Raw genomic sequence first — 13,126 nt, 5'->3', positions numbered from 1 at the left:
TACATGCCCCCGACCGGAATCCAACCCGGGACCTTTCAGTCCCCAGACCGACGCTCTACCACTGAGCCAAACCGGTTTTGGCCATTCTTATGCATTTTGATCCTTTTATTACATAGGATGCCTCCTTAAGCAATGTATGATACTGTTTTACATGTTTTTGAATGTTATATTAATGGAATCATCATATTAGAGATAATATTATTTTAACTTGCTCCCCACCCCCAGACATTGTGATTGTGAATCAAGTAGCTGAAATTAATTTATTTTACTTGCTTTCCAGTGTTCTGTTGTATGGGTATATGGCAGTTTATTCATCCTTCTGTAGATTAACATTTCACTGAAGAATTATGAGCAGGGCATAACATGGGCAGATTGGTATTTTAGTTATATCTCTTTGGGTGATGGACTTCAGAGGTTGAGATTGGTATAGAGCAGTGGCTTGCAAGCACTTTGCACTCAGGACCCCTTTAGACTTTTAAATATTATTGAGGACACAAAAGAGCATTTACTTTTTGTTTTTTATTAATGATTTCTCATATTATAAATTAAAACAGAAAATGCAAAAATATATATTAATCCATTCGGAGATAATAGTAATAAGCTTATGACATCAATATTTATGAAAAATAACTATTTTCAAACCAAAACAAAATTTAGTGAGAAAATTGACATTTACATTTTGCAAATATTTTTAATGGTTGGGCCAACAGAAAACAACTGGATCCTCAAATCTACTTCTGCATATGGTGATATCATGTCATATACCCTTGGGAAAAATTCCACTGTATATTCGTGAGAGGATGAGGGTAAAGTGAAAAAGTCAAATCACATCTCAGTATTATCATGCACATGGTTTTAATCTTGGATATACTCTGAAAGAGTTTCAGGGATCCCCTAGCACATGTGTCAAACACAAGGCCTGCGGGCCAAATCCAGCCCGCCAGGCCTTGCAATGTGGCCCGCACCGCGCTGTCATCACTGCACTCCGCTGTCAGTTTATGACATTGTCAGTTTATGACTGTTCAGTAAACCATTCGGCCTGCGATTTAGGCTGGATTTTAGATTTTGGCCCCTTCTCTGATTGAGTTCGACACCTCTAGGGTCTCCTGGGCCACAGTTTAAAAACTGCTGGTGTAGAGGAGCCAGTTTCGAGGCTGTTGTACGTAGCCTAGGTGTGAGATAATGAGGGGTCTGACCACAGCATTGGTAGGATGGATGGATGATGTGTGGATGTATGGGTGGAGAAGGGAAGGTAAATATGAGAGAGATTTGAGGAGAAAAATCAGAAAATTTTCAGGAGGTGGTATAGTGTTAAGTGCAAGGAGAATAGATTTCCAACTTAGGTGCATGCTTCACAACCAACCTGTGAAGTGGACATTTAGCTAGAAATGGCAGAATTTGAATCCAGATCTGTCCAACACAAGAACTCTTTGTTTTATCTAGAGCAGAGTTAGAAGCGGTAGTCATGGCGAGGAGGTGTTGTTGCCATTCTCAGAGACAAGAGAGAGGATGGGTGAGGCAACAGAGAGATTTTGAAGAGGAGAGGAGGGAAGTAGGAATTTATTACCCTCATAGATTGTTCCAGTTCAGGGTTCTAATGATGGCAAACTTTGACAGGGTGTGTATTGGGAGAGTGGAGGAACCTAAAATGCTCAGAACCAGAGGAACTTAGAATGTTCTGAGTCACTGCCAAGCTGCCTGCTCTAAGGAGTTGTGTTGGAGCTGAGTGGGGAGTGGAGATGTTTTCCAGCTCTGATTTTGCCGTATTGCACTGCAGGATGGATCCATGCTGTGCTGACCCCGGTGGACTGCCTTGCCTTTGGAGGAAACTTCTTACACAGCCTTAACATCGAGATGCAGCTCAAGTGAGTCCCGAGGTTGTGGTGATCCCAAGTTGGCCATTCCCAATTGCTAGAGGCTTTGGGTTCTCCTGTATAGTAAGGAGTGCAGCAGCCAAGGAGGCAAGATGGTCAGAAAGAAATGGATATGGTTCCTCATGCTCTTCGGTCTGAGGATGAATACCTCTTCCTCACTTTGTAGTTATGTGATTTTGGGCAAGTCACATAACCTTTTATTTATTTTTTTTAAATATATTATATTGATTTTTTTTTACAGAGAGGGAGGGAGAGGGATAGAGAGCTAGAAACATCGATGAGAGAGAAACATCAACTAGCTGCCTCCTGCAGCTACTGGGGATGTACCCTCAACCAAGGTACATGCTCTTGACCGGAATCGAGCCTGGGACCTTTCAGTCTGCAGACCAACTCTATCCACTGAGCCAAACCGGTTTCAGCAATCACATAACCTTTTAAAAAATCCTCACCTGAGTATATATTTATTGACTTTTAGAGGAAGAGGGAGTGAAGGAGAGACAGACAGACAGACACACACACACATTGATGTGAGAGAGAAACATCAATCAGTTGCCTCCAGAACATACCCTGATGGGATTGAACCTGCAACCTAGGTATGTGCCCTGACCGGGAATCGAACCTGAAACCTTTTGGTGTACAGGACAGTGCTCCAACCAACCGAGCCACCTGGCCAGGGCAAGTCACATAACCTTTGAGCCCAAGTTTCCTAACCCATAAAGTATGGTCTTAGAAGGTAGTTTTGAGGATTAGAGATAATGGATATACAGCAGGGGTGGGGAACTTTTTTTCTGCCAAGGGCCATTTGGATATTTATAATATCATTCTTGGGCCATACAAAATTATCAACTTAAAAGTTACCCTGCTACCCCAGCTGGCATGGCTCAATGATTGAGCATTGATCTATAAACTAGGTCATGGTTTTTGGTTCCCGGTCAGGGTACATGCTTGGGTTGCGGGCTCGATCCCCAATGTGGGGCATGCAGGAGGCAGCTGATCAGTGATTCTCTTTCACCAGTCATATTTCCGTCTCTCTCTTTCCCTCTCTGAAATCAATAAAAATATATTAAAAAAAATTTTTTTAATTAACAAATTTGGTCAAACATTTAATTAACTCACCCTTAATGCCTTCGCAGGGCCAGACCAAATAATTTTATGGGCCTTATATGGCCTGTGGGCCAGACATTCCCCACCCAAGCATTCAGAACAGTGGCTGATACATAGTAGATGCTCAGGAAACAGGATCCTTATCGCTGTTTTGCCTGTTTTTTCCAGAGCCTATGAAATTGAAAAGCGGCTGAGCACTGCAGACCTCTTCAAGTTCCCCAACTTTGAGACCATTTGTTGGTATGTGGGAAAGCATATCCTGGACATCTTTCGAGGTATGAAGCCCTTTGCCAACTGTGCCTTTTATCTTAATCTCCTGAGCATGTGTGTGTGCCTGTATGCATGTAACTATCACCTCAATTGAGATACAGTACTATTCTGTCACGATGTGTAGTTTCACTCACTCTCTTCCCTGCACTAACCATAACTTATGGAAATAATTTTCCTGTTTTCCATCTCTATAATTTTGCATTTCAAGAATGTTATAAAACTGGAGTCATGCAGCATGTGATCTTTTGTGATTGTCTTTTTTACTAAGCACAGTGTAGGGGAGAGCATGGGTTTAAACATTTTTCTTTAGCAAAGGTGGCTGAGAAAATGGAATAACAGTGAAATTATTCCTCTTCCCTACCAATTAAAATAAGAAACTCAGTCTAGATAGGGACAAGGCCCAGTCCTGACCATCCTGGTATTATTGTGTTGGTGCCGGGTCTCAGCCCAGGTGGAAGCTAACCTGCTGGGTGTCTTCTTGCCCACTCTGCTCTAAAATCAACTAGTTCCCTTGATTAGACCTGAGATTCTTCAAGATGACTTTGGCAGGAGGAATCAGTAACTCAGAGTTGTAAAGAACCTCAGAGACCAAAGAATAATCTCCTACCCAATACCTCAAGCCCTTACTCTGCCACCTAGACAGATTGTCACTTAAGTGTTCAGAGTGTAAATGACTAACTGTTTATTACTTGTTCTGAAAAGCTCAGTTTAGTAGAAAATTCTTTATTATGCCTAACTAAATCCGGCTTTGTCATAACCTCCTCCTGGAGTAACTCAGAACAAGGGCATTACATGGCCCTTCAGATCTGTGTAGAGGGGGCTAATCATAGTCGTCCTGAGTGTTATATTTTGGAACCCAAGAGGGAGAGTAGGGCCTGGGAGAAGCACAGGCCTCAGATGCAGACAGACATGGTTTCAGTCTTGGCTTTGGCCATTTCCTAGGTGTATGCCCTTGGTTAAGTCTCTTTGCCTCTCTGAGCCTCAGTTTCCTACAAAATGAAGATGGTGATACTTGTTTACAGGGTTGGGTATAAATGAGAATGTAGATGTCAGATGCCTAGCACATAGTAGGTACTCATTAAATGAGCACTATTATAACAACTGAGATCTGGAGTTGTGTTTAGAACCTCGAGCATTTTCTCTGGTTGCCTGAAAAAAAGAAGAAGCCCTTCACTTCCCTGCATGGCTTTGCTCACCCTCTGCCTTCCTCTTTCACCCTTTAGGTTTGCGAGAGAACAGGAGACACCCTGCCTCCTACCTGATCCATGGTGGCAAAGCTCTGAACTTGGCCTTTAGAGCCTGGACCAGGAAAGAAGTAAATACGCGTATTTCTCTACCGCCTCTAGAATTCTGCCCTTCGTGGGGATTGGCTTTGGGTGGATTCTTTGTGGGAGGCTTGTGGGCTAGCAGCGTTAGCATAGAGGACTGGGCTAGGACTGTTTGAATTACGTTTTCAAACTTTTTTTCTGACTATAAAAAAAGTAATACATGCTTACTCTAGAGAATTAAAAAATACAAAAAAAGTATAAAGAAGAAAAATACCACCTGTAATTTTAATACTCAGAGGGAATTAACGTTAGCATTTGGGTCTACAATCAAACCTCATTTCTCAAACATCTCCCATCTGGAACAATTCAGTTAGACAAGCAAGTGGTTCACAGAAAAAAGTCTCCCTTGTTGACCAAAACTTCAGTGACCTGACAACCCTTTCATGCTGTTGCCTCAACGTGATAAAAAGTGTATGGAAGGCAAGGAGCAAAGGAGAGAATGCCTTTGTTGTTGGATTAGCACAATTTTGAAACACAAAGAGGCCATCAGGAGTGCTGATGTTGCTAAGGGTGTGAAAGTGCTCACAAAACAGCAACCGGGGGCAATTGAATAGGTAGAAAGCTGTTGATTGGATAAAGGAAAAGCAGTTAGCCAGTGATAAAACCTCTGAGGCAGTGCTATATGAAAAATTCCTTTAAGGCTCGTAGGAAGTGGTTCTGTAAAGTTAAGAAGTGTTTATTTATAAATTAACCAGTACACTAGACATCTACTGTATATAAGAAATGTTGAAACAGAATCATTTGGGGGTCTGAAATGTATTAATTCAATTTACATTATTTTTAATGGGGGAAAATGATGCAGTTTTTGAACAAATCGCTTCTTGAACAGCCTTCGGGAATGAATTAAATTCAAGAAACTAGGTTCCACTGTATTTTCTTCTGACCTTTCTTATAATGTATTTAAAAAACATAATTGCTGTCACCCTGTACATATAATTTTATATCTGAATTCATTGGCTTATCTTAATTTTCCTGTGTCACCAAAGTTCTCCATAAACATTTAATAGTTACGTGATACTCTTTAGCAAGGATGTATCATCCTTACCTGACCACTTGTGTATTGTTCCTTTCTTTTTACTTATCCATGTATTTGTGGGGCAGTTGTAGAAAATTATGCAGTGAATATCTGTATTATTTTTTATCACTCATCTCTTTTTAAAAAAAATACTTTTATTGATTTCAGAGAGAGGGTGGGAGAGAGACATAGAAACATCAATGATGAGAGAGAAACATCAACATCCATGGGCTATCTCTTGCACGCTCCCTACTGGGGATTGAGCCCAAAACCCAGGCATGTGCCCTGACCTGGAATCCTGGTTCATGGGTTGATGTTCAACCACTGAACCACCACGGCTGGGCTGTCCTGATCTCTTGATTGAAGTTTCTTCAGGATAGATTCCTAGAAGAGCAATTACTTGATCAAAGTACATGGGGGAAAAAATGTATGATACTTGATGCATACTGCCAAAATGGCTTTTTAGAAATATATCAATATCCATATACCCAGTTGAATATTAAATAGCTACAGAAGAGATTCAGTAAGTTCTCTCTATGTACTGATTTGGAAAGATCTCTAGAATTTGTCAAGTAAAGGTGTAGAACCGTATGTATAGTGTGTTACCTTATGTTTAAAGAGGGGGAAAAATAATTATATTTGTATGTGCTTAATGTTTACCTTAAGACACAATCTGGAGGGATGCAGATAAAACTAATAAAAGTGGCATATGGGGGTGGCCTAACGGAGCTGATGGCCTAATGGGGCTAATAAGGTTTTTCAGTATATATCTTTTTATATTGTTTGATTTTTTTAAATTTGTGAATGGATTATCTACTCAAAATACTGAATTTTTAAAAAAGCAATTTTAAGAAATGCAAAAATAGAAGACATCAATTTTTTATGCTTTTGATATATATGTAGTATACACACACACATCCTATATAATAATAGGCTAATATGCAAATTGTCCCCTTGGCCGGGAGTTTGACCAGGGGGGCGGGCCGGCTGGCCAACCACCTGCGGCCCCTTCCCTAGCCAGGCCACCCTAATTGGCCCTGATTGGGGCCGGTGGCCAGACCCCACACATGCATGAAGTCGTGCACTGGGCCTCTAGTGTGTGTGTATTTGTTAATCCTCACCCAAGGGTATTTTTTAATTGATTTTTAGAGGGAGTGGAAGAGAGGGTGAGAGACAGAGAGAAGCATTAATGTGAGAGACAAATGGATTGGTTCCCTCCGTACGTACTCCAACTGGGGTCGGTTCATGCCCTTGACTGGATTCAAACCCGGGACCCTTCAGTCTGCAGGCCGATGCTCTATCTACTGAGCCAAAACAGCTAGGGTGCTTCCGATATTTTTATAGACTTATTTTTATGCATAAGGAGATCTCCCCAATTCCTGTTGCTGAACTTCCCCTCAGATATCCTTGGACTTCATGTTTTGTGCCTTCTCTTGCTCCTTAGACACATCTCCAAGGCCTGGGCCTTAGCCTGCAATTCTGTTTCTTTACATCTTTACATCATTCAGTGTGGCTACCTTGAGTTTCATCTCTGACCCTCCTGTCCCCCATTTAGTGAACTTTAGAGTGACTCTGTCCCAGAAACACCAAAAGGGAGGGAAGTGGATGGGTTCTAAGCACTCATGCCTTGGGCCAGCATTGCCCCAGGGACCAAGGGATGGCCCCAAGTGGAGTAGCCAGAGGGAGAGTAGGACAGAGATCTGAGGAGCCATGCTTATGGAAGAGGACTGACTTCCGTGAGAAGCACTTGCTCGCCAGAGCCCCAGGGCTGTGTGGGAGGAGGAAGCTGTTAAGGTTATCCATCTGGTCACATGGGTTTTAGGCATCAACCCCTGCCTAGCCATCAAAATAAATTCCAGATGGATTAAAAGAGTTAAAGGAAAAAATAATCAAAGCATGGGAAACAAGAAGTACATGCTGAGGAATTTTTATCAATCCTCTGGATACCGAAGTGAAGTGAAAACTGATGGAAAAAATCACCAAGGAGAAGCTTGACAGATCTGGCTACATAAACATGTAAATCTCGAGGACTCAGAAAGATTGCAAAGGGATTAAAGAGAGACAACCAACAGCCCTCAGCCTGGGTTGCTGTTGAGCCAGCTGTGGGCCAGGAACTACTGGGCACTGAGTTCTGTCCTCACAGGAATGTTCCCAGGGATCTCCCTGAGGTCCTTGGCTTTTTGAGGGTGTGGCCCAAGCCTGCATCTGAGTTCCTCACACATCTTGACCCTGTGCTTTATCAGATATACGCTTTGTAAATGTTTTCTCTGGGCCTATGGCTTGTCTTAACAGTGTTTTTCCCAGAGATGCTTTTCTTTTTTAATTAAGCCCAGCTTATCAGTTTTTTCTTTTATGCTTCATGCTTTTTGTGTCCTAACAGATCTTTGCCTTCCCCAAGGTCATAAAGATTTTCTCCTCTGCTTGCTTCTAAGTGGTTTATAGTTTCAGATGTTACATTTAGGCCTGTGATCGATCCATTTTGAGTTTGTATGCGTGTCTTTGTGTATGGTGCTGGATAGGGGTTAAGGTTCTTTTGGGGCACATGGATATCTAATCGGTCTAGTATCATGTGTTACCACCCTTTCTCTTGAATTACCTTGGAACCTTTGTCGAAAATCAATACTTGTTCATTTCCGGGTGGGTCCTCATGCTTTTTGTTTGACAGGCTCTGCCGGAACATGAGGATGAGATCCCGGACACAGTACGGACCGTCCAGCTCATTAAAGACCTGGCTAGGGAGATCCGCCTGGTGGAAGTAAGAAGCATGGGAGCAGGGGAGGTGTTTGGGAAGGGCTTGAGGCTCAAGTGGCAGGGAAGGCCCAACCAAGGACTCCATTCATTCATTCATTTATTAATTCAAACATCGTGTGCTTTAAGTGTGCTACACACTGGGTTAGGTTCTTAAGGTACATAATACAATGCCTACCCACAAAGAACTCACAGTCAATGGGGGATCCGGCAGAGTTAACCTGTCTAAGCCTCGTTTCCTCATCTCTAAAGTGAGTATAATTATACCTACTCAGGGGTTTTTAAAAGGATTAAGTAAGGTCATATAGGTTGAGCATTAATTATAGTGTTTGGCACACAGTTGGTTCTCAGTAAATTCTGATGGTGGGTCATGGTGATATTATTGGGTGGTGGAAGTCATAATAGTAGTTATTGTTGTTATTAATATTTTGATTCAGTCTCTGCATTCTACAAAATGACAGTTCTCCCGGGTTGAAGATGATTACAAAGCCATGTTTCAACAGGTGGCATATACCACGAGGCAGTAAGGTGTAGTGGTAAGAGACTCAGAGAAACTCGGGTTCTGGTTCCTGGTCTGTCACTTGCAAGCCTTTCAGAGCCTCAGTATCCTTATCTGTAAAGTGGAGATAACTCCACCTTGGCAGAGTTTTGTTAGAACTAAGAGCTAATGTATTAGAGCCCCTCGCACAGTGCCTGGCAGAGTAAGTGCTCAATAAATGTGAGCCATTGTTCTTAGTAGACTTTGCAGCAAAGAGAGAACTCAGTGTGGGCTGGTGAAGTAGCAGAGGCACCAGAGGAGAATGGGACTTGAGGAAGTTTACATTTTCCTTCAGCTCAGAAGCTGTGAAGTTCCAGTTAGCACTAAATCCATGCTGAAGGGTAGTCAGAGTGAGCTACCGGGAAGCTGGTCTTCTAGCCTCACCACTTACAGCATGTTTCACTGCCCATAGCACAGCTTACCTGGTCCACCTCCTACCTCTTCTTCCTTCGCTCCCATTTGTCAAAACAATGTAATTGTGGAATTAAAAAGTAAAGGTGTAATTAAAAAGGCATACCCTTTCCCCAGCTCTTCCCACTTAAATCAAGTTTGTATACGCAGAACTTTGGAGTTCTTGGAAGAGGACTTAGTGATGGATCATATCTGATCCATTGGCTTTCAGATATTTTAAATAAGATTTTACTTGGAAGTCTAATATATACAATCAGTCAAAGCACAGCCGCTGTGAATAAGATGAAGGTGCGAGGCTCAGAGCTCCACTAGGTGCTCTTGTTTGCCTCCTATCTCCCTCCAATCCTCAGGGCTCCTCCCAATAAGCTGAAAGGAGCCACAGGCCATCTTTGCAAACCACCGATCTAGTCTAATTATTTAATTTTTCAGCTGAGTAGACAGAGCCCCCAAGTGGTCAGATTGCTTATCTGAGGCCACAGAGGTAGCTAGTAGCAGAATTCAGATGAAAACCTCTCTCTTTCTCTCAAATCCTGCAGTCCTTAGAGTTGGAACCACCAGTTTACTCAATTATTTTCTGCTCTTGGAGACTTTTCTCTCCAGTTTTTAAATATATTTTTATTGTTAATAGTATTATAGATATATCCCATTTCCCCCACCTCTGCCCCCCTCCTCCCAGCCCCTACCCACTTCTCTCCAGTTTTGACAAATAATGCTGGGTTTTTCCTCTGCTCATCTTCTCTATATTCATCAGTGGCTGGGTAAAGAAATGCCACCCAGTAATTCTTGATGACTTATTGTGCTAAAACTAAGGTGTGCATCTGTGGAGCATCTGTAAGCCACTTCCATAGCCGTGCCGCCAGTGCCACGAATGGACCTCTGCTCTTAGCAGAGAGAACCCTTGAGTAAGCTCTAACCCCCTTGTGTACTAACACTCTTGTAGGATATCTTCCAACAGAAGGTTGGGAATACGAGCAATATCTTTGGGATGCAGAGGATCTGCCCAGCCGGCTCCACTCCCTTAACCAGGCCAGTCCGTCCCACTTCAATAGCCATACCCAGGCTGTCACTGCCCTCCAAAACTGGTTCAAAGAAGAAAGGCCTGAAGCCCAAGGAACTCTTCAAGAAGGCTGAGCGAAAGGGCAAGGAGAGCTCAGCCTTGGGGCCTGCTGGCCAATTGAGCTATAATCTCCTGGACATATACAATCATCAGGCACTGAAGACAGGCTCTTCCCAAAAAGCAAAGGTGGGTGCTGGCCCATGGGTTCAGCCCAACCCTTTGGTGTCCCTCGGAAGAGCAGAGCATCAAAAGGACAGGCTAGCCTGTTTCCCACGTCCCTTAGGGCCCCTGATGTTTGGCTACCAGTCCCACTACTTTAATAGGCATTTATTGAGACCTTGTCTATGCTGGGCACTGTGATAGGTGCTATAGATCTAACCTTCAAGAGGCTCACAGGCTAGTGAGAAAGACAGGCATAAAAAAGGAGTGCAATGAAGTGGTGTAGATTCCACAGTCGGGTGTGTGTGGGACCCTAGGTCTCAGGGCGATGATTCTATCTGGGTAGGAGCAATGGTCAGGAGCTCTTCTCAGAAAACAGGACACAAGCTGAATCTTGAAATGCTTGGATGAGAAAGACATTTGACATTTGAGAACATGCTCTGTGAGTGTCAGGTTGGAGTCTTAAACAGGTCCTTGAGCAAAGCTCTCATCCAGGGCACCACCTTGCTTCTATGGGTATGTGAAGGTGTTCCCCCTCTTTTTAGGGAACATGCTTTATCAGATGGACAGGGTTCCCCCTGAGCCAGTTGTTCTCAACCTCCTACTCCTGTGATCATTTGGGGTGCGAAGTGGGAGTGGGACAGTATGATAGAAGGCCTTGGTTCAGGTGGTTTTGACAGTGAACTAAACCAGTGAAACTGGAGGGAACTGGCCATCCTGATTCACATGGGAGACCCAGACAGGTGACAACCGAGCCTCCTCTTCTGCAGTACAACATCACTGGTACCTGCCTGAATGACTCAGATGACTCGCCAGACGTGGACGTTGGTGGGAATGAGGGTCCGCTGGCCTTATTGATGTCTAATGGCAGGTGAGTTTGGAAAGAATAAACACAGATACTGGGACTGTTGGTGGCAACATGCCACTAACACAGGGCATGGAATTGGGATCTGGGACTGTAACATGGGTTGGGGAGGGACTGCATCTGGAGAAATACCTAGATATTATCAGATATCATTACTTCGTTCAGAGAACCATGATTGTGTTTATGGGTAGGGAGAGGAGAGGTCTAGAATCTAATTGGCAGTCCTAGAAAAATCTTGTGTAAGTTCTAGAAATTCCAGCCAGTCAGTGGGTCAGAACTGCTGGCAGGTATAAGAGGTAATATAGCACACTGGTTCAGAGCATTAGTTTTGTGTATACCTTTTGCGATTCAATTTTTAGGAATTTATTTTGCAGAAATATTTGCACAGGTGTATACAGAGAAATGCTCACATCATTGTTTATAATAGTAATTGGAAACATGTTCATCAATTAGGGTTGGATAAATTATGGTACATCTGTAGGATAGAATACCATGCGGCTGTTAAAAAGGAATGAGTTTAATATTTATTGACATGGAGAAGTGTCCAAGGTTAAATCCTTAAGTGAAAAAATCAGTTTATAAAATAATATATAGGAATAGTTCCATTTTAATTTTAAAAAATGCATGTGTGTAGAAAAGCAGTATACAGACTTTCCCCTTTATTTTTTAAATTAAATTTATTGGGATGACATTAGTTGACATGATCATATATTTATTTTTAATTTAACTTTTTGGAAAAAGTTTAAGTTTTAATTTATACAGTTTAAAATTCAAAAAGAATACTTAGTGAACAATTTTGCTCTCATTCGTCTCTGTTCCCTAGTCCTCCTCTCCATGGACAATGAATGTTAATGATTTCCTTCCAGAGATATTTATTCACATTGCACGCAAATAAATATATTTATTATTTTATACTTGTCAATCAAACTTGTTAACAGTAGTTACTTCTGGTAAGTAGGATAGGAGAGACAGGAGAGAAAATTTTTACTTCAATAGCATTTTAATTTTGTACAATGAGCATGTCTTACTTTTCTTAAAATAATTGTTAACAGAACATCTTCCCAAAGAATAAAATAAAGGCTGTTCACAACAAAGAGCATGGACTTGGGAATCAGACAATCCTGAGTTTGAATCTCAGCTCTGACGTGTTTGTGTGTGACCGTGGCAAGTTAGCTAACATGTCTGCCTCAGTGTCCTTATTGTTATCTATCCTATAGATAAAACTTAGGCTTTTGGAGGACTGAATGAGATAGTATATGTAAAGTACTTATCAAAGGGCCGGCCACATAGTAAATGCTTAATTAATGGTAGCTCTTACAAATATAATGATGCAATTGAAGTGAAAGGTGATGATGATGGTGATATGAACAGAAGCTGAATAGGTCATCAGAAATTCTGAAACATGTGGGCAGGCAGAGGAAGATAGTAAAGAGTTATCATCTGGGCGCTCAGAACAGCAGACAGGAGCAGTCAGGAGCCAAATACAGAGTGTGTACATTGTGGGAACACAAGTGACAAGGATACCTTAAGAGCCTTTTTGTAGGGAAAGGTGGTCTTCCGATACCAAGGGTGGAGAGAAATAAGGGAAAAGAGTGTGAGAGCAGGACACATTCTCAAAGCAGCAGAGTTATCCTTGGGATTTGAGGACCTAGTTACTGACAAATAAGAGGAGAGAGACTGTTGAGATCGCCTTTGAACCAATGGTTGGTCTCTGGGGAAGAGAAAATCGAGAATCCTAAGGGTCCAGCCGGTGATGG

The 13,126-nt window shown here is 42.3% G+C and overlaps 1 protein-coding gene across 6 annotated transcripts in view; it reads left to right on the top strand.

Annotated features, from left to right (window-relative positions):
• PHF8 (PHD finger protein 8) overlaps nucleotides 1-13,126 on the top strand; it is a 76,507-nt gene that overhangs the window by 38,330 nt on the left and 25,051 nt on the right. For 4 of the 6 annotated variants that reach the window (XM_084871033.1, XM_084871030.1, XM_084871032.1 and 1 more), the window contains exons 9-14: nucleotides 1,778-1,865; nucleotides 3,147-3,253; nucleotides 4,472-4,563; nucleotides 8,257-8,346; nucleotides 10,229-10,531; nucleotides 11,275-11,375. In XM_084871033.1, coding sequence (XP_084727159.1) covers nucleotides 1,778-1,865; nucleotides 3,147-3,253; nucleotides 4,472-4,563; nucleotides 8,257-8,346; nucleotides 10,229-10,531; nucleotides 11,275-11,375 — 781 coding nt within the window. The remainder of the gene's footprint in view (nucleotides 1-1,777; nucleotides 1,866-3,146; nucleotides 3,254-4,471; nucleotides 4,564-8,256; nucleotides 8,347-10,228; nucleotides 10,532-11,274; nucleotides 11,376-13,126) is intronic. The other 2 variants (XM_084871035.1, XM_084871034.1) reach the window with 1 other exon arrangement.

This window comes from Pipistrellus hanaki (genome assembly GCF_964339955.1).
Source record: "Pipistrellus hanaki genome assembly, chromosome: X".
In the NCBI taxonomy this organism is placed as follows: Eukaryota; Metazoa; Chordata; class Mammalia; order Chiroptera; family Vespertilionidae; genus Pipistrellus; species Pipistrellus hanaki.
This window is presented reverse-complemented; position numbering and strand designations above follow the sequence as displayed.